This window comes from Phaseolus vulgaris, chromosome 9, assembly GCF_051622355.1.
Source record: "Phaseolus vulgaris cultivar YP4 chromosome 9, ASM5162235v1, whole genome shotgun sequence".
NCBI classification, from domain to species: Eukaryota; Viridiplantae; Streptophyta; class Magnoliopsida; order Fabales; family Fabaceae; genus Phaseolus; species Phaseolus vulgaris.
This window is the reverse complement of record NC_143506.1, coordinates 33249384-33276269: the sequence shown is the minus strand read 5'-3', so window position 1 is coordinate 33276269 and position 26886 is coordinate 33249384. Positions and strand designations below refer to the sequence as shown.

The 26886-nt window shown below is 32.2% G+C and overlaps 3 protein-coding genes across 3 annotated transcripts; 2 read left to right on the top strand and 1 right to left on the bottom strand.

The window, feature by feature from the left end:
* Positions 1-17: 17 nt before the first annotated feature.
* On the bottom strand, positions 18-9229 carry LOC137820294 (cyclic nucleotide-gated ion channel 17). Its single transcript, XM_068624284.2, has 7 exons — positions 8862-9229; positions 8103-8628; positions 7277-7489; positions 6803-7104; positions 1931-2042; positions 1374-1610; positions 18-992 (listed from the first exon to the last, which is right to left on the bottom strand). The coding sequence occupies exons 1-7, from the start codon at positions 8888-8890 to the stop codon at positions 276-278; spliced, it is 2136 nt and encodes a 711-aa protein (XP_068480385.1). The 5' UTR covers positions 8891-9229; the 3' UTR covers positions 18-275.
* A 3966-nt stretch (positions 9230-13195) lies between these two features.
* On the top strand, positions 13196-17659 carry LOC137821661 (AP2-like ethylene-responsive transcription factor At1g16060). The gene is made up of 8 exons (XM_068626361.2): positions 13196-13380; positions 13523-13605; positions 13769-13777; positions 13889-13977; positions 14561-14634; positions 14717-14767; positions 15996-16072; positions 16826-17659. Exons 1-8 carry the CDS (start codon positions 13226-13228, stop codon positions 17335-17337), a joined length of 1050 nt encoding a protein of 349 aa, XP_068482462.1. The 5' UTR covers positions 13196-13225; the 3' UTR covers positions 17338-17659.
* A 4860-nt stretch (positions 17660-22519) lies between these two features.
* LOC137822391 (uncharacterized) lies at positions 22520-24666 on the top strand. Its single transcript, XM_068627278.2, has one exon. It carries the CDS (start codon positions 22636-22638, stop codon positions 24538-24540), a length of 1905 nt encoding a protein of 634 aa, XP_068483379.1. The 5' UTR covers positions 22520-22635; the 3' UTR covers positions 24541-24666.
* Positions 24667-26886: the final 2220 nt, after the last annotated feature.

Sequence of the window (26886 nt, the reverse complement as noted above, 5' to 3'; positions counted from 1 at the left end):
CATAAAAAAACAGTACAAAAAACAGTACAAAAAATTATTAATATAATAATAATACTTCATAAATAATTATACATGTATAGTAGTAATACATTACAGCCATTCGCTGAGCATAACCTTGTATCCCCCTTTGTATCTTACTCGTTAAAATACATCATCTACCAGCAAGGGTCTTTATGCAGAGAGGGATATGCCGGATTTGTGACCTACAGATTCATTATCCACACGGAAATATGTAGGTTGCCACTGAATCTGAAAACATATGCCACTAAGTGTAACTAATCCTCATCGGCTTCAGTGGAAAAGTCGGGTTCTTCGGGCTTGGGTAACTTAGGCATGTCATCTTTAATCTTCAAGGCTCCTCTTCGTGTATTAGCAGCAAATCTGGAAGCAAGAATTGTTGCCCCAAGGTTCAATTTAGCCTGAGCTGTCTTTGAACTGGCAGAATAGTCCTCATGTTCTCTCTCGCTAGCTACTGTCTCATCTAAAGGAATGGATTCCCTCAAACCGATGTCTTTCATAGATATCCTTTTCTTGTATCGCCGCCAAGCAGCCTGTATAAAGCAGGCTGCCCAAGTCCTCCAATGGTGGGAATAAAATCGAAAAGTGTGCTGCAGTTTCTTACTGTGAAGCCGCCTAAATTGATTGGCAACAAACTTGAGGTCTTCAGCCCGAAGAGCAAAAGCCTCAACCTCACTAAGGGCTTTAACTGTTCTGGTTGAAGAAGGCAAATTAATGGTTGATTTTGGGAGTAATGCCCAAGAAAGTAGTTCCTCGCCACAAAAATCTCCAGGTCTCAATATGATTGAGTTGAAGAAACCAGTCCGGCCACCATTTGTAGTACAACTATCCAGTCTACCTCTAATGATAAAAAGCATTTCACTGACGGGGTCACCCTCACGAACAATGTAGGTGCCTTGAGTGCTCAGAGACGATACCAGCCGCTCACATATTGCATCCAGAAGCTGATCATCCATCTGTGAGAAGAAGGGAACCTGAAAACAAAGGAATTTGTTTAAATGCTTTATAATAGAGTAAATGTTTATACTTATTAACATTTTGCGTTCATTGGCATCGATGAGAATCAATCTCTCAATCCAACTTCTATTCTATTCTATAATAAGAAGCCTACTTGCTAATGACAAACTCTGACACAAGATAATTCGAACTAACGATGTACCTAATGCAAATCTTCAAGACAGTAAAGCCTTTTGTGAAAAATTTACGCATCACAGCTTCTACTAAAGGTAATCATAAAATACGATCTTGTGATAGAACTAGAAGAAACAATCAACAATGGTCTATAATATGCTTCAAACTGTGGACATGAGCACAGAAAGATTTGTAGAAACTAAAACAGTCAGCAGAAATCATACTCTTCTAACAAGGTCTAAGCACAGGTGCCTTTGAATATCACGGCTAAGATCAGCAGGTAGTGCACGTAGAATGGTTTCCTCGTCAACTCCGCGAGTAGCAAGCCATTTATATTGAACAAATCTTCTAACACGACTTCTCAAATCTTCAGGGAGTTGCCGATGCCTCATCCACTCTTCTGTGTCTCTTCGCTTAAGCCTCCACTCCTCAAGTCGTATAGTAATAGATTGCAAATATGTCTAGCCAAAGAAACAACCTCAATGCGGAATCAAATTAAACAAACAAACAAAAACTAGACACTGCACATTATATTAGTCTATAGTAGATTGCAAATTATTCTAATAAAGTCTAACACAGATTATTTGGCCTTGTGTTTCGTAGCACAACATATCCCTCTTTGTTAAAAAAAACAATGTTTGCAAAAATCCTAACAAATCAAGAAAATTTTAATTCTTTTCCACTCTATACCTGAAATAGGTGACAGGTGAAATTTGTTTTAAATTCTTGATAATTTAGACATTAATTGTTTGTACACGGAAAACAAATTATATGCAAATACCTGCATGTTCCCAATCAAATGGGAAAATAATACAAGACCTAAGATGGCAATGACAATAGCGAATGATGTTTCTCCAATAAACGTGCTAGTATCTAGGTTCTGTCCATAAGAACTGCAACAAAGCCAAAAGAATTAAGAAATTAGCATAAAAAACAATATCATTTATCTCTAAAATATTAAAATTAAGACATAACAAACTCCCTCCCAGTGCTACATACAATTATAGTTATTTTATTCGTATACATTACATATAAGAGCATTTTTCATCCCTTTACTAACTTAAATGTTAGACCTAGACATCTGAGAAGATCTTAGACATCTTATCAAGAAAGTTTAGGCTTATAAAGAAATAGTGTCTTATAAGAGCTTAAAAGCTTAGGCTTCTATCATCTTATATGCCAAATTTGTAAGGATGGGTAAGGCCTCAATCATAAGATAGGATGGGTAAGGCCTTAATATGGTATAGAGTCATTTAGAGTCTATCCTAGTGAGAGTTTGTTGGACTTATCAGGTCACCCACTATTAAGCCGTTATCGACCACCCATAATATATAGTCACATGCATGCATTGGCGAGTCTCGATGTGAAGGGGGTGTAGGAGATCTTACATCAACTAGAGATAAGGAAATTTCATAGTATATAAGTGGATGCAAACCTCACCTTATAAGCCGGTTTTATAAGGTTGAGTTAAGCTTAGCAATCCTATCTTCCATGTTGAGAGATAGAGAAATCACACTAGTTGAGGAAGGGCAAGGGAAAATATTATATGTGGAGTACTTATTTTATACTTTTGAAAATAGTTTGACTTTACAACTTTTAAATAATATCAAAGTTTTTTTTAAAAAGGTAGCCTTTAGCTTTAAAGGAGCTTTTAAGCTAAAAAAATGAAAACTTCCAAACAGCTTCTACTTTATTTTTTTAAGTTTAAAGTGGATTTTAAGAGAGAAAAAAGTTGAACTAAAAATACATCCTATAAAGCTTGACTTCTACTTGTAGTGTGCAGTGTTGTTAAAATATTACGTGTGGATTACTTATTTTATAAATTTTAAAACAGTTTGACTTTACTAGTTTTAAATAAAATCAAAGTTAAAAAAATAAATAGTAGGCATTAGATTTAAAGCTTTTAAGCTAAAAAAATGAAAACTGTCATACAGCTACTTTATTCTTAAGGCTCTTATTTCAAGCTTTTAAGTTTAAAGTGCCTTTTAAGTGGAAAAAAAAACAAAGGTTGGGCTAAAAATAACCTATAAAGCTTGACTTGCACTTGTGGTGTGTAGTGTAACTAAAATCAACTCGCAAACTCACACAACCCTACAAGTACGGAGAATGCCACAAGCTGGTGTGGATGGTGAATCGGGTGAGGCTTGGATCACTACTAGATTGCACTGATACTCATTGAGTCAAGGGATTGTGCGCTGCGTTGATCCTTCCTCTTGTGAAGCTATGGTTCAACAGCCTATTGTGGGCAAAAAAAAAGACCTGACCCGACTGAAAAAATAAAGTCCAACACATGTCCCTTATGTTCTGCTAGGGTTCCCATTGCAATTCCGAAATGAAGGAGACCCACAAGTCGACGACAAACTCACCTCTTGACGTTGACATTATTTTTGTTTATGAAAGTTGCCATCACTGACAACCATTGAAGCATTCACACAAAACTTCATTGTTCTCGGCATCGCAACAATCACGAGTCACGACCATTGTTGTTGGTGTTGCCTTCAAAGTCACTGGCATTGCCTTCACAATCGCTATTTTGGTTGCTCTCTCTTCTACTCGCTATTTGTTTTCATCATTTTTTTTGTTAGTCCGCTTGCTTCTTTTGTTGTTCTACTCGCTTCTTCCATTCTTGTTGGAGTTCTCTATTCTGTTTAGAATCTGAAGGGGAAAAATGGCATTAGCTGAAGGTGGTTCAAGTCTTGCTCCTAAAAGAGGAAATGGATTTGGAGCAAGGAATACATGGAGTCATTGTGTTTCAATTGGTGGGAAAGCAAGAAATGTGAAATGTAAATATTGTGAGAAAGTATTAACATGTGGAATTTATTGATTGAAGCGTCATCTAATAGGAACTTAAAAAGATGTAGGAGGATGTATAACAGTTCCTAAAGATGTTAAAAACTTAATGTTGGATGTGGTTTATCAGCTGCACCAAAATTTTATTGAAAAATCAAGATGCAAAGAATTTGAATGGGGGAGTCGTAGTATGGGTGATTCTGAAAAATGCTGGAGAAAGACTAAGGCAAGAAGAAGAGAGTAATGACTCATCAAGTATTTTCGAGAAAATGGGTAGTCAAACTCCTATCAATGTTATTTTCAAGAGAAGCGAGAGAGGGGATGCATGCCAAGAAATTGCTCTATTTTTCTACAACAATGGTATTCCATTTAATGTAGCAAAGAGTGTAGAGTTTAAGAGGATCCTTGAGTTGGTCGCCAAACATGGTGTCAGATTTAAGCCACTAACATACCATGAAATTAGGGTGAAATATTTAAAGCAACAGGTTGAAAAGACCAATTAGATTTTGGAAGAACATAAATGGTTTTGGAAAAATATGGATGCACAATAATGACAGATTCATGAACTGGTAGAAGGAGAAGGACAATACTTAATTTCCTGGCAAATGGTCCAGGGATGGTCTTTTTGAAATTTATTGATGCTTCTGAGATATGTAAGACAACTAACAAAATTTGCAAGAGAATGTAAACCAAATTCTAACTGATAATGCAACAAACTACAAGGAAACTAGAGACTTGATAATGCAAAAGAGACAAAATTGGATGTCTTGCGCTTCCCGTTATATTGATTGAATGTTGGAATATTTTGGGAAGAAAATACCACTCCACCATGAGACAATAGCGAATGGCAAGAAAATCACAACCAACCTACTACATCTATTCAAGAACTGATCTAATTTCCTCGTTGCACAAATTTAACAAAGGGCAACTTTGATAAGACTAGTCAATGCTCATTTTGTCAGTTCTTATTTGACTTTGGGATGCTTGAATGAAAATAAATGATCGCTTATTAGGATGTTCACATCCAACGTGTGACAATCTAGACAATTTGTAAAGACTAGAGATGGAAGGCTTTTGGAAAATTTGATATTAGATAAGGGAGTTTGGAAAAAATATTTTTTATTCCATGAGGGATGCTCTTCCCTTGCGCATGGTGGATTCACATGAGAAACCAACCATGTGATTTATTTATGAAGAAATGGATATTACTAAAGAGAAGATACAAAATCAAATGTGAGACAATCAATTGCATAGGCCATTGCATGTTGGAGGATATTATCCCATGTTGCACCATAATGTTGAGTTTAAAGCTAATTATGAAGTGAAGCAAGGAATGTATGACGGTTTAGACATGTTGGTGGGAGACATTGATGAGATCGGTAAGATTGATGCTCAGATTGGGAGTTTCAAGAGCATATTTTGATATTTTGGTAGTCTAATTGCTCAAAATGCACTCAAAATCAAAACTCCAGCAGAATGGTGGGCTTGTAGTTCATCTGATTGTGAGCATAATTGGAGTGCTTTTCAGAGGATATGAATTTAAATTTATGGAATTGATTTTATAATTATTTACCTATACCATCTAGTAGGCTAGTATGATGTGTTACTTAATTTTATAATTATTTTGGTTCACACCAAGAAGAGAAATTGTTTACGGAAAAAGTCCATGAATGATGTGGCGTTTGTGATGACTAAATCAAGATTGAACAAGAAGGATGTTAGCAAAACAAATTACTATAAATTTGATGATCTTGCTTATGATGATCAATGGACTATGGAGGAGAAGATGCAGATGTTGGTGGTGGCGATGTTGCACCTATGGATAATTTGGAGGTTCCTCCAATTGCTAATAATGATGAAGGTCATGGAGATGACACTAATGAAAATGAAGATAATGTGGAGCAGGATGACTATTCTGTGTTTTAATATGAATGATTTCCTTGGATAGTTTGTTTTTATTTAACATCTGTCAATTTATTATCCGATTTATTTGAGTACTTTTATCAATTTTTAATCTATTTTGAGTTGTTTTATGTATTGGATATTACTACTTAGGACTTGTTATAAGTTATTTTTGTCATCTATATTATTTTTAGTGCATGCCCAAGTCTACGAATATAATTCTTCGTATACTCATAACTCTTACAAGTCGAGTTATGATTTGTTATCTCCCTTTCCAATCCTCTTACGATCCTCAAGTTTGACAACATTGGTGGTGTGACAGAAATTGACAATAGAATTCAGTTTCATAGAGTTTATTAGACTAAAAGGAGAGCTCAATGAGCTTTTATAGTGATGAAAGAAAGATCAAAGCCTAAGCAACTCCAAAAAAATATTCTCTACCCAGCTATATGCCTGCCAAACAAACCACAATGTTCATTTCCCCCACTCCTAAATACTCATTTGCTATCACGTGCCATTTACCTGCAACCTCATCTAACTAACTCATTCCAGGGCCATTCGTATTCCTTCACAGAATGGACATTCCATATTGTGAGCACTTTTAGTTACTGGTCCAGTATATGGACCTATTCATTCAGTATATCCTTTACCAGTTGGCCTAGAACCATATCATGGAGCTACATCAATACCTAAACTAGATTATTACTATAAAAGTTATTTAGAGATTTGGATTATAAAACACGTCTAATATGAATATGAAATAATTTAACATTTTTTAGAGCATTGACAACCTCTTTTCTCTCCTCCATCTTAAACCTTATAATTTTTACATCAGCATTGCAGTCAGCATCATCTTGAGATGAGGTAAATCTCAAGGTGAACTATTTCAACAAAACATTAATTAATCATATGCACCAATTATAAAATCAATTTTCAGTACTCATGGAAATACAAGTCATACCTTAATTGCTGCAATCCCCACCATAAACAATAAAGGTATTTTGGAATGAAGACTGAAGAAACAACATGTTTCTTTACTGCATTTTCAAATATTCCAAACTTGAAATTAATATCATTATTACTGGGATCACAGCTGCTAAACACATTTGTACTATTCGCCCATATCTTGCGCAGCTCAGCATTTAAAGAACTGCAGTCCAGGTAGCCAAAGCAATTTTCAGGATTTTGTTCCTTTTTGCAAAAGGATTTCAAACAAGTAGTGTATCGGTCCACAGATAGAAGATACCAAGATGCCCCTAAAACCTGCAATAACAAAAATAGAAGCATATACTGTTAATTTCTTTTAACAGAAAACTAGACTTGAGTCAATAAGATTCAGACTTCAAAGAGTTCATATGTGTAGGTGGGTGGATATGTGTGTTTGAGAGAGAGAGAATTTAAAAATAGAATCATAAAACCAATCAAAACGTCATACATGGCTAGCTAACATATACAGTAGCAAGTTATATGCAGCTCCTGCCCAAGCAGTCTTTGTAACCACTCCTGTTGCTTTGATTATTTGAGAACTTAATGGAAAAATCAAATATAATCTTGGAACATACTGGAGCAAAACAATCAATGCAAGCGCATTATTCTTGTGATCAGTTTGAGGGCTTCTTGTTGCTGGGATAATAAACCAGATGACCATCTGAAAGAGAAAAAAGTTTAATCAGCTATCTACATACCTCACCTGCAAAATACTTCAAAAATGTAAACCAACTAAACTGCTATGTTTGCATAACTTAAGTATTTGCAATATCACGGACTGCCCTCAAATTGGACATATTAGTATACCATGTTTTAGACTCTTTCCATTAAATTTCATTTTGGCGGTGTATATGCATCACTTAAAGCAATAATATAAGAATCTAGATCTTACATTACAAAAAATGGGCCACCTAAAGTGGTCAAGTGGTGGAAGATAAGAAAGAACCCTTTTAGTGACAAACCTGCTTAATTGATTCATGACCTTAGTTCTGTATGTTGGCCCAGAATGGAAAAGGGAGAATCTCCAATACAGTTAGCTTTATTTATTACATTATTATAATATAGTGGTTATCGTACCATGCCCAAAATTAGAAATTTACAATGAACTCAAAATCTCGTACATTTACCGTAAAGATAATTTTTCCGACTAAATATTTTTCTAGATTATCTTTATCACTATTTTTATGGCACAAATCAAAATCAACAACCAGAGAAGTTTGCAGTAAAGTTATATGATGTAAAAGATCAAGTAGTGCCACACTAGAAAAACACACCTGAGGTAGAGGGAGTGTGGCAATAAAATCAATGAAGAAATCAGATCTGATATATCTTCTTGCAATCTTCTTTGGGTCCATGACAAGCTCCCCCCTGCCAAATACCCGTGAGCTTGGTGCCACATATGCTGTCCTGAACTTAATTATCAGGTGCAACAGGTAGAAGAGGTCAGCAATAGTGCGCAGAAAGGTCACAACAATGCGCAATGTTAAGTCTGTCCTTACACATGAAGACCCTGTATTTTCTATCACACTAGGCAAATAAAAGTACAACGGATCAACAAAAAGAGCCACCAAGCATGAAACTATGAAGACCCGGTTCCATTTCAACACAATCTCACTACCAGGGTCAAGTATTCTTTTGCGCCACGGCTCGTGGTCCTCCGGGAATACCTTGGATCCGCTAATTCTAAATGTTTCACCAATTCTATTCTTGCCCAATGGCAGCAAATTGCTAGGCTTAAGCCCTGGAGACTCAGTTGCTCCCCACAGTGGTTTTTTCTGCTTTTTGCCATCCGAGTAGAACCTAAAACGTAAAATTCTTAGATCATACATCACAATGTTCTCAAATGAAAAGAAATTCAGAAAATTAAAATTGTTTAAGAAACAAAATTTTATTCATTTAAAGTGAAGGAACGAGTTTGAATAGTACAGAGCAAGGCCCAAATAAAAAAAATAAATTTTTTTTAGTTAAAATTCACGCATTGAAAGCTTGAAGCTCTAGCAACCAATCGAAGGAGTCGTAACAAATTAAGATACCTGACAAGCTTTCCCTTTTTCAATTCCATGGGAATGAGGAAGCTGGAACTGTGTCCTTTAAAACCCTAACATGGAATCAGAATCGGAATCAGAGGTCCAACAGACTGGGATCTTACACTGAAACCGCAAACTCAGACTTCAATTCACAATTAGTCAACAATTGTTGACTAGAGATTGAACGTTGGTAAAGGAACGTGTTAATAATACTGAGACCAAACGTCGTCGTCGTGACCCCATTCTACTGAATTTTGTCGAAATACCACAGCCGCTAAACTAGGCTTTGTCTAAGGTGAAGTCCCCTTTTGAGGGGTTTCTTTGAACAGAGTGGTGCAATTTTGGTTCATAATTATTAAAATGGATAATTTTATAGCTGAAATAAGTATAAGGTGATTAATATATATGAATAACTTTTATTTCAAGTATTAAGTTATAAATTGAACTTATTTTTCTAATTATTTTTTGTTAGTGTTTACATGTTAGTCAAATTGAAATATGATCCTGTTAAAAAGTATGTGTTATTTTTATTATTTGTATTCATAGCGTATCTCATCATACCATAAAAATATATTGGTTGTCACTATATAAAAAAAACTTCAGAGATAAAATATTTTAAAGATAAATTAAAAGATAAGAGATAAAATATAAGCAAATACTTTTTTCAGATATTTAAATCAAAATTTTCTAATTCATTAATCACTTAATTCAAAAAATAATTTATTGAGTATTCAAAATAAAAAATTAATAATGTATTTAGAACTTAAAACTAATTTAAGCTTAATTTTAAAATAATAAGGATTTAGATAAATCGTTATTGGAATGACAAGTTCACTATGAAAAAGTTAACTACATTGATGACTTTAAATTATTTTTTATAATAAAGTAATTGCTTAAGTGTCAACTTTGATTTTTTTTTAAATCCAAAACTTTTAATTTTTTATATATATTTTTAATAATGGTTTACTTAATATTTTAAAACACATTTTAATTGAAATTAATTTATAAAGTAATTATTAATATATAAATAAAACTTATTTAGGTAATCAATTAAAATGTATTGATATTGTACGTATTGGTTTAAAATTAATTGAGATATGTATATATTTATTGTTTTTTCATTCAAATTAAAAGAGAAAATCAAAATTCAAAAAAATTATGGTAAATTTAAATTATGCTTACACGCTAAAGAAGCAAAATATCATGTGAAGAAACTAGATGAATTATAAGCCTAAATAAAGATTAGATGTGATATGAAAATAAAATAGTCTATAAGATGTAAATTTTGATAGAGTTTGCATGTGTAATCACGACACATTTTTTAATTGTTTTATCATTAACATATTATTAATATTAATTTATATATTTGATCTTTTTCGAATTCTATGTTCACTTTGTTAATGTTAGTAATATAAAGGAATTTGGAGAAGATAAAGTTGTCTTACACGTGTATATAGAGTACTATAGAAAAGTGGTGTTAGTCAAAAAGTAATCATACTACACACTTGATACAAAAGACAAAGATCAACAATCGAGCTCCAAATGTCATATTTTAGACAAAAGATTATAAGTGTTTTTGCATGAATTTATGGTTGTGCATGCAATAATTTTCATAAAGCTTTTACATGTTAGATTATAAGATTATTTACTAGACGACTTAGGGTGTGTTTGGATTAGAGGGTGTGGGGGAGTGGAAAGTTGAGGGTGAGTGAGAGTGGAAGTGTGAAGAAAGTGTGAAGAAAGTTGAGGTTGTTTGGATTGGGGTATGTTAGAGTGGATGTGTGAGGAAAGTTTATTAAAATTTGTGAGTGATGTGATAGTTGTAAGAATATTATAAATTATTTTGAATAGTAAAGTTTGTAAGATTACAATTTTACCCTTGTATATAAAAAAGAATAAATAATGATTAATCCTATTTTATATTTTAGTTAATTATAATTTAAAATTAAAGTATAATTTTATTAATTAAAATTTATTTTTTATTTAAGTTAATTTATTTAAATAATTTTAATATTATATGTGAATTTTTAAATTATGTTATGTTATATATATAGAAATATATAAAAAATTAATTAAGTATTTTAGATGATTAATATTATTTATTATTATATAAATTTATTTTTTATAAATAATTATATATATATATTATTAATAAAATTATTAATATTTAATATAAATAAAATAAAATAAAATAAAAATAATTAATATTATTATTGTTATTATTCTTTATTAAAATTATTTGATTTGCATTTATTATTATTATTTTATAAATTAATTTTAATATTTATATTATTAGTATTAGTAAGATTTTACATTATTATTATTATTTATTTGGCTATGTACAGTTTATTTAAAAATATTAGAAAAGTTAAATGATTTTAATTATTTTTTATTATATATATTAAGGGTAAAAACGTAATTTAGATAAATCTATTTAACTTTCTCCTCTTCCCTTCAACTTTCTCTTCATGAGTGAGAAGAACCAAAAACCCTTCAACTTTCCATTTCCACTTCTCCTCTCCTTCATGCATCACTGGAAACAAACAAGAAGATGCTTCTCATTTCCGTCTTCGTGAATAGTACTCATGTGGAAGCAAACAGGCCCTTAGAGAGAATGAACTTTATTTGTAAAACATTTACCAATGACATTTTTCTCTTATATAAATAAGCATTTATAAGTTATATTCTCTCTAAAGATGTAAACAATGTGTTTCTACCTAGGGAACTAAATGAGGAAGTTTACATGTTACCTCCATGTGGCATCAAGGTCAAAATTGGACAAGTTTGCAAGCTAGTTAAATCTTTATATGGCTTGAAACAGGCAAGCCGACAATGATTTGCTAAACTTACTTCTTCTCTTAACAAAATTGGTTTCACTCGATCTGTTTATGATCATTCTTTATTCATAAAAAATTATGAAAACAGTTTTACTATGTTGCTAGTTGACATTATTCTTGCAAGAAAATCTATATCTGACATTGAACAAGTGACACAACACCTAAACAAAGTTTTTAAAGTAAAAGACTTGGGCGATTTAAAGTTCGTCCTAGGTCTCGAGATAGACAGATCTAATGAGGGCATTCATGTTTCGCAAAGAAAATATGCTCTAGACATCGTCAATGACGCTGGTCTCCTTGCTGCTAAGCCTTGTGTCACGCCTATGATGAAGGATACAAAAAACACGTTTTAAGAAGGAATTATCTTAAAGGATGTTACTGCTTATCGAAGACTCATTGGGAGGCTAATATATCTTACAAACACCAGACCCGACATATGTTATTGCGTTCAGTTTTTAGGTCAATTCTTGCGGGCACCTACTTCATAACATCACAATGTTGCACATCAAGTTCTACCTTACATTAAGGGAACTCCTGAACAAGGGATTTTCTTTCCTGCAAATTATGATATCCAACTCAAAGATTTTTGCGATTTAGATTGGGCAAGCTGTCCACAAACTAGGCGATCAACAACTAGTTTTTATGTTTTCTTGGGCTCCTCCTTGATCAGCTGGAAATCCAAGAAGCAATCTACTGTATCATGATCATCATCTGAAGCTGAATATTGTGCACTCGCTACTCTAACTTGTGAGATTCAATGGCTAAAATATTTGATCGATGAATTCAAAATAAAAATTCAGAACTCAATTATTGTCTACTGTGATAATCAATCAGCAAGGTATATAGCTCACAATCCAAGTTTCCATAAAAGAACAAAACATATAAAAATAGATTATCATGTTGTACGTGAAAAACTACAATCCAAACTCTTTCAACTATTGTCAATCTCCTCCAATCATCAAATTGCTGATGTTCTCACAAAACCATCCAATAAAATCATCCTAGTGGTACACAACTTATCCATCTTTGTAGAAATTTGTTTTTTTACCCAAAACTGTAGCATACGGAAAAAATTACACTACATCCATGCAAAAACCTTCAAATGGCACTCATAGAACTCCTAGAATTTAAAAAACTAATAATCCAACCAAGTTGTCATCATCACAGTCTCTCAACTCCTTTCCCTCCCGTGTCATCTATGAGGGTGGATGAAACTATTTTACTATATCTTAAAGAATAGAAAACAATGAATAACAGAGAATAATTGTTTATGTGGGAAGAAAACAAATGAAAAAACTTAATGAATGTAAATAATGTGAGAATGAAAGTTGAAGTAAAGACAAGGAAGAAAGAATTTAGCAGTGGAGCCGGTTGGGGAGACGGCCAGAAACAACGATCCATAGCCGGCTATCCCCTGTAATTGCCAGCACAATTTTTCCCTTTTCCTTCACTTTAAAATCCTCTTCATTTCACGACTAAGTCATATTTCTCTTCCATCAAAAATATCCTTCTCTCTGCTCTCACTTTCTTTCCATGGGGAAGCACCAAAGACACAACAAAACCAATGCAAGCACTAACACTAACCTTAACGCAACCAACACTGTCCCCACCAAGGTCAAACGAACAAGAAGAAGTGTCCCTAGAGATTCCCCTCCTCAACGCAGCTCAATATACAGAGGAGTCACTAGGTTAGGTCTCCCTTTCTTATCATTTCAATTCGTAATTTTGTTGCTATTACCTTAAATCTATAACTTACAAATACATTTTTTTATTTTCTTGTTATTGGGACATCGATAACATGTGTTCCCTTGATTTCTTACAATTTCATAGGCACCGATGGACAGGCCGATATGAAGCTCATTTGTGGGACAAGAATTGCTGGAATGAGTCACAGAACAAGAAAGGACGACAAGGTTTCATGATCCTGTCTAGCCATGTCCTTTTTTGTGTTTTTTCTTCTTCTTTTACTAATTAGATAGCTAGAATATACTCAGATTTTTATGCAGTAGTTATCATGATGAAGTCACTAACGTTTTTCCTTTGGATTTGGCAATGGTTCTTCGCATCCTACGTTAGTCTACCTCGGTATGTCTCCATAATATTGCATAGTGATCCTAAGATATTACATGATTTGGTGTTTATGAACAGAAAAAGTAATGGAATAATTAATGGAGCATATATAATGTGTTGTTGAAGGTGCTTATGACGATGAAGAGGCTGCAGCACACGCTTATGATCTAGCAGCATTGAAGTACTGGGGTCAAGATACCATCCTTAATTTTCCAGTACTCTCTTTCTCTTTTCAAACAACACTTTTCTCTAGTCATTTTCAACTTTTTCTCAAATAATATTATTTTTTTAAGAATGTAAGGTCCATTTTATTTATCAAAATAGATTCTTTATTTTTGGGGAATCATAAATTCTTTGAGGAGAAAAACTAGAAAGGAAATCAGAAATCCGAATTAGATGGTTTTTTTTCTCCAAAATGATATAATTTAATTTGATATTTTCTGAATTGGAAAATAAATTATTTTAGAATTGGACAAATTGTACATGGAATTTGATATAATTAAAGTTCTACAAATACAACTTCAATTTAATATGAAATTAAAATTTTACCTGACAAATACCACTTGTCCAATTTTATTTTATTACACTATTTGTGAAAGAAAAACCAAATTAAATACTTTCTTAATCGAATTGCGACAACACTAGTGAATGATCAGTTTAATGAATAAAATGGGGGAAATTTTCTTTTTATGTTTAAAGAAAAAGTATACTTCAGAAAAATAATTATTTTTTCGTAACAAAAATGTGTTAATGTTGAGAAAGAAAAAAAAAATAACATATTTTTGTTCCCATTTGTAGTTATCAACCTACCAGAATGAAGTGAAAGAAATGGAGTGTCAATCACGGGAAGAGTACATTGGATCATTAAGAAGGTAAATTTTCTTCCACCTTCTTTTATGCTTCAACAAAACCTTATTTTCGCCTTCTTTATAAAAAAATTAAAATAAATTGCAGGAAAAGCAGCGGTTTTTCTCGTGGAGTGTCTAAATACAGAGGTGTTGCAAGGTATTATTCCCTACATTTAAAAAAAAATGCAATTTAAAAAAAAAGCATATTGTTCTATTTATTCGTTATTTATAGAGTTGAATATCGCAAATTTTTAAATATATTTATTGTGATAGATACAGTTTACTGCTTCACTTCTTTGTTAGAATTAAAAAAAGTTTATTCCTTAATTTTTACAAAACTAATAGATGAAAATGAAGAGAAGAAATTATTTTATGATTAAATATTATTTCTGCCCTCTAAATTATCAAACTTTATTTTTTATCTCTAAATTTTTTATTTTATAATTCTTTTAAAACATAATATAAACCGCTTCTAATTAAAAAATTATGAAAAAAAGGGTAAAAGTACATTCTACTTCCTCCTCTCTCTTTTAGGTGTTCAATTTTTTTAAAAATATTTTATTTAATTGTAATTTTTTATATTTAAAACAAAGCTAATTGCTTTTCTGTCATTTTATTTTCATTTTACCTAATTTTTAATTAGTATATATATATATTGTGATAGAGAAATGAGTAGAATAAAATATAATATCTTATGAATATTTATTAAAATTTTAAAAAATATTATAATTCTTAATTGAAAATAGATAGGGAGGGAATACAATACTCCCTAGGTTCCTATATAATAGTCTTTTATAGTTTTTATTAAAAATTTAATATTAATAGACGTTCGGCACATTTTTTTAATATTTCTAATAGTTACTGTTGACTTTGAAGTTTTTTTATTTTAATTTGTTTGATAAAAAGTTAAACTTTCCTCTTCTTTTAATCTTTCTAAGAGAAGTTGTTGGCCTTAAAGTTTTTTATTTATTTATTAGATAACAATTAAATTGTCCTCACAGATTTTTATCTGAAAAATTTTTGAGACTTGATATTTATTTAACAAAAGTTAGCATTTAGTCTGAAAATTTTAACCACAGAAAATTTTCATTTGGAAATTTACATAAAAATGTGTTTTACAATAACGTTACGGGATTTCTCTTGTTTTTATTTATTTATTTTCATTTTTATTCTTTTCTCATGTCATTTGGATGTTTTCTCTTTTAAATTTAGATTCAAGTAAATATGATTATAAAGTTTCATTGTTGGAAATATATCACTTGTTGGAAATAAATTAAATTAAAAAATATTATAGTGTTTTTTTTTTTACGTAAAATGCATTATCATATAAAAAATGATTTCTTATTTCTATTTTTCTTTCAAATTTGTTGATTGATAATGTTCAGACACCATCATAACGGAAGATGGGAGGCTCGGATTGGCAGGGTTTTTGGCAACAAGTATCTTTACCTCGGAACTTACGGTACCACTTCTTTTTTATTTTTTTAAATAAAATTTTTAATAATATTATTTTTATTTGAGTTAGGATTTGAACCAATAAATAATTAAAACTATCGTAAGTAAATTAAGTAAATGTTACACTTCACCCTCAATTCTTCTTTTACGATAATAATAGTAGCTTAAGATTGTTTCTTTTCCCTACAATAGTCTTTTTCTTAAGAAAAATATTTGTCATTTTAAGAATATTCTTTTAATTATACTTTATTTTTATTTTATTAAAAACTCTTTGAACATTAAATAATGTTTTAGTATATACAAAGTATTCATATTAACCTAATTTCAATAAAGAAAATTTACGATAATTTTCATCTGAGTTTAAATTTAAAGGAAACAAATTTAGATGACATTACAAAGAAATATAAATGAAACAATATAAAGAAAAGTTTAAGAAAAACTATAACATTGTACACTCTAACACACATTTTAAATGTAAATTTTAGAACGAATTTTTTGTGGTTAAATTTTTCAAATTAAAAGTTATGGAAGGAAGGTTAAATAAATGTTAATGTAGAAAAAGAAAAAGAAAATCAAAATCAACAAATTTTAAAGATAAACTAAAGTAGTACAATTTTATTTATATTGAGAAAGGAAAAAAAAAGAGAGAAATTAGTTATGTATATCAACAATTTTGGTTATTTAATTTTTAGCTAGAACAAATAATTGTTGTGATTTATGAAAAATTAGTTTAAATGGATCATGTTTTCGATATTTACAGCAACACAAGAAGAAGCTGCCACAGCATATGACATGGCAGCTATTGAATATCGAGGACTCAACGCCGTGACCAATTTCGACCTTAGCCGCTACATCAAGTGGCTTAAGCCCAACAACAACGATAACACTGTGAACTCTAACATTCTTCACGCTAACCCTAACCCTAATTCTGAGACCAACTCTACCCCAAGCTCTAATGAACAACAAGGGTTCAATTTTTTCCAGAGTCAAGAATCGACAATGGCTCAGCCTCGACCATCTGGCGCCACGTCAGCCCTAGGACTTTTGCTTCAGTCGTCCAAGTTCAAGGAGATGATGGAGATGACTTCCGCCGCGGATTTGTCGACGGAAAGGTCGGAGTCTGAGTTGCTGCCGTGCACATTTCCCGATGACATTCAGACCTATTTCGAGTGTGAAGATTCCAATATATATGGAGAAGGAGCTGAAAACATGTTCAGCGAGCTCAACAGCTTTGTGCCCCATATGTTCCATTGTGATGAGTTTGAGACTTGAAAATGCACGCCAGAAGTAGAAGATTGTTTGGAGTTGCTTCTGATTTATTTTTTCATCAGGCTTATTATATTTCTCAGTTTGTGAATATGGAACAGTAATTTGTTGATAGTGAGACTCTGATCAGAAAAGAACAAACTGATCTTGGATGCATGGCAAGTTCTTTATTTGTTGTAGTTGGAAACAAAATAAGCATCTCAAGAAAGAGCACAACAAAAGATGCAAAATAACCATATTTTATCACTTTTTTTTCCTTGACAGACTCATGATGTTCTTTTTGTAATTTTGCATCATTCCCTTAATAGTGTAAATCAAATTATTTAGCTTCCTACAGTCTTAAGTTTTCTTTGCGTGAAAATTATTATTTGATTATGGACTGTTTAGTGTTATTTTTATGGAAGTTAGTTTTATATTGGAGAATCATCTTTGTATATCCTTATTAAGTTCAAATGCTGATTATATTGATGGTTGAACATATCTAATCTAATATGACCATGGACTTAGAGAAACTAATTTAAAAGGATGATGAAACTAGAAGGTTTTTTTTTTCAAAAATCTCATGTAATTTTTTTATGTAAAAAGAGGATTTGGTCTTTAACATTGATAATACCATATATAAATATAAATATTTAAAATGAAAAAAACATTTACATAACATAAATAATATTCATACATGATGATAATAGTAGGTAACCAATTTTTTTCTTAAATGTATATTCACCCTCTAATGATGAAAAAACTAAATTAAAATTGGAAGAAATTTGCAAACACCAGTGTCTAGTGGGAGATTTTAATGCTGTTAGGAAGTATAGTGAAAAAAATGGGATAAATTTGGGGGAGTAATAAAAGAGAACTGAGGGGATTTTAATGAATTCATAAGTTTGCTGAGTTATTTGATGTGTCATTAGTGAGGGGAAATATATTTAGTTTAGACCCAATGACACAACTAAAAGTAGGATATGTAGAATTATAGTCACCCTCTAATTGGATGGAGAAGTGGCCTAACTCTAAGTAATATATTATGCCTTGACAAGTCTTGGATCACTATGCACTTGTTTTAAAGACTAAATCCGTTAATTGGGGACCCAAACCTTTCAGGACGCTTAATGCATGTAGTATTATTCCTAGGTTTAATGTAAAGATAAAAACACTTTGGAACTCATACATTGTACAAGGGAATGAAATGGTAATATTAAAAGAGAAACTGAAGAGATTGAAAGCTAACCTAAGAACATGGAATAAGGAGGTCTTTGGATGCATGTAACACTAAGAAACAATAAATTGTTAAGTAGTTAGAAGATTTATGTACAATGAAAGTAGCTTAGATGAGGAAACAAGGGTTGAACGCATAAACCTGCTCAGTCGGTTAAAAGAAGTAAGGAATAAGGAAGTCTCAACCCTAAAACAAAAGGCTAAGACTAAATGACTATAGCAGAGTGATCCTATTTCTAAATATTTTCATTCTAGAATTAGGAGGAGAAGAATGAAAAATGAAGTGAAAAGAGTGAACAACCAATGAACCTGGTGTGAGGAACCTCCTAAGGTTAAGCAAGCGATAAAAGATTTCTTTGAAAATAGGTTTTGTGCTATAGATGGAATTGGTATTAGGATAGATAATAATATAGAATTAGAAGTAGGATTATAAGTTGTATTGAGGAGGCATAAATAGGGAAGCAATCTTTTAGTGTGGGAGTACTAAGAGTCTAGGGCTTGATGGTTTCAAACTTTCTTATAATTAAGGATAATTAGGAAACCTTAAAACAAGATATAGTCGAAGTTGTTGACCACTTCCAAAATACTGGTAACATACTGAGGGGATGTAATGCATCATTCATAACAATGGTTCCCAATAAAGATAACCCACTAGTAGTAGTGGAAAAGAGTAGAAAGAGGAAGAAAAGAGTAGTCATAGTCAAAGTGGATTATGAGAAATCTTACAAATTAATCAATTGAGAATTCATGTACTATATGATGAGGAGATTGAACTTCTGTAGCAAGTGGATAGGCTGGATAAAGACATGTATGAAGTCCTCAATAATACCAATCTTAGTGAATGGAAGCCCAACACAGAAAATAAATCCCTTTAGAGGGCTTATACAAGGGGACCATATGACCCCCTTTTCTTTTCCTTATAGCCGCAGAAGACTTAGCATGGTTAGTTAGACAGGTGGTCCAAAAGAAATTATACCAATGGGTTAGGATTGAGTGTAAGGAGGTAAAAGTAAACTTATTGCAATTTGTTGATGGCACTCTATTTTCATGTGAGCTCAGTCTACAAAATATTATGATTATAAAAGTGTACTGAGATGTTTTGAGTTACTGTCAGGACTACGGGTTAACTTCCATAAGGGTAAGATAGGTGGTATGTGGATAGACCAAATACAATGGGAAAATTCTCTAAGATTCTGAATTATGGTTATATGATGTCCCATTTAAGTATTTAGGCATGTCTGTAGGTGGGAATCTTAAGAGAATGTAGTTCTGGCATGTAAAATAAAAAAACAGTTTTGTAAATGGAAGGGAAAAATACTATTGTTTGTTGGGCGAGTTTGCCTAATAAATTTGGTCATCTTTGCTATCCCATTATTTTACTTGTCATTTTTCAAAGCACCCAAAAATATATGCAAAGCTATCATAAAAATTCAAAGGAACTTCCTTTGGGGATGAGGAGTGCAAGTGAGGAAGATAACATGGATTAAATGGGAAAAAAAATATGTAAACCAAAGGAGGAAGGGTTGGGAATAAGGGATATCAAAAAATTCAACTTGACTTTCTTAGCAAAATTGAAATGGAGACTAGGCACCGAAAATCATAGGCTTTGGAAGGAGGTTCCAGAATCTAAGTATGGATCGTGGAAGAATCTTAGTTTGAATAGAAGAATTAATGATGAATCAAAGTGGTGGAGAAGCATGTGAGGAAGGGCAACAAGTAAACTAATTTGATAATTATATCGAGTGGAAAGTCGAATCTGGTGAAAATATTCTCTTTTGGGATGACTGCTTGGTGGGTACATTACCATTAGCCATTATATTCCCTAGATTGTATACATTGTCATACCATAAGGACAAAACTATATATAAGGTGAAAATCTTCTTCATACATAACAAAAAGAATGAAAAATAAAAGTTATAGATAAAAAACTACCAACTCTCAATTATGCTCTGAAACATTTGAATAGAATATCAACACGCAAAAAACAATGATCTTACTCATGAATCCTAAAGATCATCGCCAAGCAGAACAACTATCACTTACATAAAATCATATGATATAACCTTTATATATATATATATATATTATTAAGCTTACTTGTTAAGGGTTAAAACTTTAAATCATTTGATACTAAAGTAATAAAGAGTAAACCATATTTGTAAAATTTTCACCAAGTTCTCTCATTCTAGGAGTACTTAGGCTTCATATGTTATCTTAAAGAGCTTTTCTTATACTTCAAAGCAACATTTTTTTCTTTGTTGTATCTAATACGACAAAGCGACTTGGTGAGAAAAAGAAAAACTTTTATTTTTATCTCACAATAAAATAAAGAATCTATATATTTAGTTAGAAGTGATTTTGTATAAAATAAAGAATCTAAGCTTGTATATTTAGTTAGAAGTGATTTTGTATATTTGTGTTAGTTAGAAGCAATAGAAAAAAAAATACTTACACAATATTCTTATTATAGTAGAGCCTTTTAAAAAATTTAGTTTTTTTTAAAAAAAAAAAACAAGACGTAATTCATTTGGCTGAAACTAGAATAAAAAACAATTTTTCATTACTTCAATTATCACAAGTTTACGTGCACTTTGTTGAGCTTACTCAAAAAAATTTAAATATTTCAAATTAGTTCTTCATCAAGTAGATAATCTTAGGAGAGTTTTACATTTTTGCAAACGGCTAAATTAATTGATATAAAAGGTTAATTTTTTAATTCACTTTTCTTTAGTTAATTTTTTTCCATAAAAATAGACGCAAGCAAATATAAAAATCTACAATTTTAAAACAACAAATAAAATAAAATCAAAATCAAAATAATGAACGAAATAAAACGAATTCATAAACTAAACACAATACGATGCCACATATCCTTAAAAAAATATTTTCAAAAAATAAACACGCCGCATATGTACAATAATAAAAATCTATCTTTGAAGAACAATTAGTTTTATACCATAAAATTATGAAGATAAGTGGGACAAATAGAAAAAATATAAAAAATACATAGTAAATATATATACCTGCAGTAAAATTTCTGCAAATTGGCTTATTATAAATAAATATATAAAAAAGTTTGAGTTTTTAAATTTTTTTTTCTCCTATAAATGTTTTGGAAAAAATTGATTCAACTAGATATAACATTATTTCTAAACGAAGTTGAAACAAATACATTTATGGATGTGTCTTAATTGTTACACGCATATAGCATTAATATATATGTATATATCAATATTGGTAATTATTATAATATATTTTTACAATAATTATATATACATATACTTATATAAAACTTTTAAAATGATTAAAAAGTATATAAAAAAGTTAATTGTAAACTCAATGTGGAGAATATAGGTTAAATTTAATTTAGAGATTAAATTAAAAAATATACAATATACAAATAAATATAAAGAATAATAATAATTTAATATGGCTAAGATGGAGAATTTTTCTGTAATTGCTGAAACTGAGTGAATTGCACACAAAGCAGAGAGTTTAATCTCTACTCCTCATGACTGGTGAGGCAAACACAACCTCAAGAATCACTTGCTTTAATGCCATGCTCACGTGACTCCAGTGGCTGCAGTTTTATAACTCGTTTCTATCAATAAAAGATTAAAAGCAGACGTGCCTTATGCAACAGGCAAACAATTTTCAGCTTTATGGTTTTTCTTAATCTGTTTCTTAATTGTCATTGCTGCTATCCCTGTTATCATTAAGCAACATAATGAGAAAATGTTTGTATTATAGAACCTTCACTACAAGAATACCTTACTTTTGTTTTGTTCTACAGTACTCGTTGAGTAACACAATCCATCAATTTTTCCCTTTAAAAAAGTGCTCAGCTTCTCATGATCCGTGTGAAATGTAGAGTAAGAAAATAGTTCAACTAGAATAATGCAAATCCAGAATGATTGGTAATGCGCTATTAGCTTATAACTAAGGCAAGCATCCACAAGTGCAGCACATGAACGAGCAGAAACATGGCAAGTTAAGGATCCTCAAGGTTCTATGTGGTAGGTGTTTTATGAAAAGGTGTTTTATGCAAGTATCTACACACACAAACATAATCTTACAATTTAAGAAAACATGCACGTAAGTTTCATTCCAGAAGAAGTACAGGATCTATGGGATAATTGGGGCCTGGAAATGCTTATGCTATTGAGTTTCACCATCCAAGTGATCCTCACAGTGTATGGAAGCCGCAGAAAGGACATTCCAGGTATGAGGATAAGGTTCACAGTTTGGTTCACCTACTTGCTGTCTGCTTCCCTTCAAAAAATCATCATAGGAAAGCTTACAGTAATACCTGAAAGTGATCCAAACGAACGCAACATAAGACGTGAACTGAAGGCACTTTTTGCACCATTGCTTCTGGTGCAAATTGGAAATCCAGATGCCATAACTGCATACTCAATTGAAGATAACAGACTGGGGCTGAGGCAGTTGCTCACACTTGTTCTCCAAGTGGCTGTGGTGATTTGGATCATCATAAAGAGTTGGACACATTCAGAACTCTCTTTTCTCTACTTGCCATTACTTGTATCTGGACTAATCAAGCATGGAGAAGTTGTTTGGGCTCTAAAGTCAGCACTTAGTAAAGGATCGGGCATAATCACCATTCAAGAGATTGACCAAGAAGCCAACATGCCTGCATTATTCAGATTCCTTCCTGAGGATATTCCAAACATAGAGTTGATTTTAAAGGCGTATTACCGCTTTATCTCATTGAAGCCTCATCGTGAGCACTGGCTCTACCAGCCTCTGTATGAATCACTACCCCAAATGTCTATAGATGAGTATGCTCCAGAAGACATCTTCCACATCACAGATGCAGAGCTGAGCTTCATGTACGATGTGTTGTACACCAAGGCACCTATAATCTATACCAAACCAGGTTGTATTCTTCGTGTCATAAGCTTTTTCAATTTAGTGCTAACACTGTGTGGATTTTCAGTCATATTTAGGCAAGACTTTTCACGCCATTGGAAAGCATGTTTTATAGTTGGGGTGTTAGGAGGAGCAGTTCTCATGGAGGCATACCAGATTGCACAATTACCTTTCTCAGATTGGGCCATAATTCAAATGATCAAGCACCAAGATCTTCCATTCATGATTCCATGCCTCAGAATTCTTGGACCCAGAGCCAGGAGTTGGAAAAGGTGCTCAAACTCATTGCCACAGTTCAACTTGCTAAGCTTTTGCATTCATGACAAGCCAATAAGGTGTGGAAAAATTCTAAAATTCCGGGACTTTGATGTGGGGTTGAGAAAGAACAGGTGCAGGACACGCATAAAATTTCCCCAAGAGCTGAAAGCTCTGATAGTCCAAGAAATGAAAGACATTGATGGAGTCAGAAGACTAAAGCACTTCAACCAACGAGGGGAGTGGTCACTCAGCAGGTATGACTCGCTCAACGACATCAAATGGAGTGTTAAACGAGACTTCGACAAAAGCATCACAATATGGCACATTGCAACAGATATATGCTACTATTCAGATGCTCACGGCAATGCTTCAAGCCCCAAAATCAAAATGGCCAGATTATTGTCCAACTACATGATGTACCTCCTTGCTATGCGCCCTCATATGCTATCCACCACCACTGCCAAGATAGTATTTCAACACGCCTGTGATAAACTAAAGGGTTTGATGGAAAAGAAAGAACAATGTGTGAAAGATGAAAAAGAAGCATGTAGGATTTTGAGAATGGAAGGAGTTCCCCAGTATTTAAATTCAGAGAGGAAATCAGAAACTGTTGTGACATCAAAATGGAACATGCTTTGGGATGCTCAGAGACTGGCTAGGAATTTGATGCTAAGGGAGAACAGATGGCAGATCATATGCAGTGTGTGGGTGGAGATGTTGTGTTATGCTGCAGCTAATTGCTCAACAGATTATCATTCTGAACAAATAAGGAGAGGTGGAGGTTTGGTAACACATGTTTGGATTCTGTTAGCTCACAAGACTGATAAATATCACATCAGTGACTAGTAATGCATTTACCTGCTTTGGTTTCTTATGAAAGTGGATCTACATTTTGTGACCAGTAGCTTTGATAACAACATTCTTCTCTTTGCTTCAGGTTTACTGTTTGTAACATTATTTGTACGCTTTCTGATTTTTCAGCCACCATTTTAGAAATCAATACTCACAGATACAGAGTATATCATGTGAAAACAATGCAATTACAGAATAATTGGTAATAGATGCATTCCTGTGAAAGGATTCAGTATTCATCTCTATGAGCACTACTGAACCTTTCTTATGAGGGTGAAAACACCTTCTAGAAAACTATTGAGATTATTCGAGTAAATTTGCTTAATGGATGATAAATTTGTAAAAGTAGAATACATAGATCACTTTTCTGATTGTTAGAAAATGAATCATATGATTATCGGTTCCCTATAAATAACACATAACCCTCTTAAGGGATTTCCAATGACCCAAATTTGTGTTCGTCAAGTAAGCTCCCTAAGGCATTCACAACAAAGGCAATGTTAGGATTGAATATAGAATATAGTAATATTCATAAAACAAGAGAAAATAAATTATCCAATTTATATTTAAATTATGTAAAATAAAGGAATAACTGAAAATAGATATGGAGATGTATTTCTTGATGAACTTTTGAAGCATAAAAATTAAAAGAAGATTTTAAGTGTGTCCAAATGAAGACTAGTATTTGTTATCAACTACTTTAATGTAGAAAAAAAAAAATAGAGAAAATCTCTTAAAAGATATTTTTGACATAATTGAGAAATGTACTTTTCACATACAACATACAACTTGATATTGTTATGAGCAACATATGAGATTAAGATGAAGATTTCTCAATTTTTGCAACTGGTGCATAAGTTTGTATAGTTTATGTGTAACATTTTGTTATTAGTCTAGCATTGTCCTTATGATGTTACCTTGTTTGTCGAGTGTGTTACAAAAGATCCATTTTGTTCCAACAACTAACTTGTCATTTGGAAACTCAACAAAATATAAAACAAGTTGTTCTTTTGTATTTCTATTATACCTATATATTGTCTAGGGGTGGCAAAGCGGGTCAGTCCGTCCCGCATTGGCTCGCCCCGCAAAGTTATTGCGGGTTAGAATTCCCGACCCGCCCCGCATAAGAGTTGGCCCGCGGGTTTGCGGGCCAGCCCGCGTTTTTTTTTTAAATTAAATATTTTTTTTTTACATTTTGTTCTTAAAAAATTGTCAAATTAAACCTATATATTTGTTATTATCAAATCCAATTTTTTTTTCTTCCTTTTCAAACATAGTCAAACATAAAAAAATTAAACATTAAGATAAATATCAAATATCACTATTCTTCCGCTTGCAAAACATTAAACATACCTAATTCCAAAACATTAAACATAAACATAAGCATTAATTAAAAAACATTAAACATAAACATTATTGTCATTCTTCTATTTCAATAACATTGGATGTCGCCTTAGAAGAACTTTCATTCATTTTTTCATAATTATCATCTTCTCCGTCATCTGCACACATTAAAACAATGACATTTTTTTTTCTTGCGGGTTAGCGGGTCAGCCCGCCCCGCCCCGCTGCTGGCCCGCGGGCTAATGCGGGTTAGCGGGTTGAAAAGGTTAGCCCGCTCCGCATTTTTTACCTGCGGGCCGTGGGCCAGCCCGCATGGCCCGCCCCGCTTTGCCATCCCTAATATTGTCTATCTTGACAAACCTTTAAACTCATATTTTGGAAAATTAGTTATGTTAAAAAGTCTTTTTAAAAGTGTAGTCGTGATAATATGTTAGAACGTCTACTTATTGATATTTGTTTTTCAAAAATATTTGCAAAAAAAATGTTAACTTTATTAAACCTCTTTTCTAAAGTTATTATGTTATTTTAGAATTTCACTGATTAAAAATTTCTACCCAAGAATTTCAAAATCTTTGATTCAGTGAGTCTATAAATGTCTGTTTATAGACTATACTAAGAAGAGTGTAGAAGAAGAGCCACTTAGCTAAACGTTAGTTTAGACGACTAACTATGAGTTATGAAAATTGTGTAGAAAATACAATAAAAGTTTATTAGGGGTTAAAAAGTTTAAAAATTGAAGAACTCTAGTTCGTGATGACCAAACATCTCAGGTTCGTTATTATACTTAACCAGATTAAGAACTCTAGTTCGTGACGATCGAACATCTCAAGTTCGTTATTATACTTAACCAGATTAAGAACTTTGGTTCGTGACGACTGAACATCTCAGGTTCATTATTATACTTAACATATTAAAAACTAGCAGCTTTATTTGGTTAAAAAGGCGATCTCATTAAAAATCCTTGAGAAAATTTTTCTAAAAACTCAAGGGAAAAGA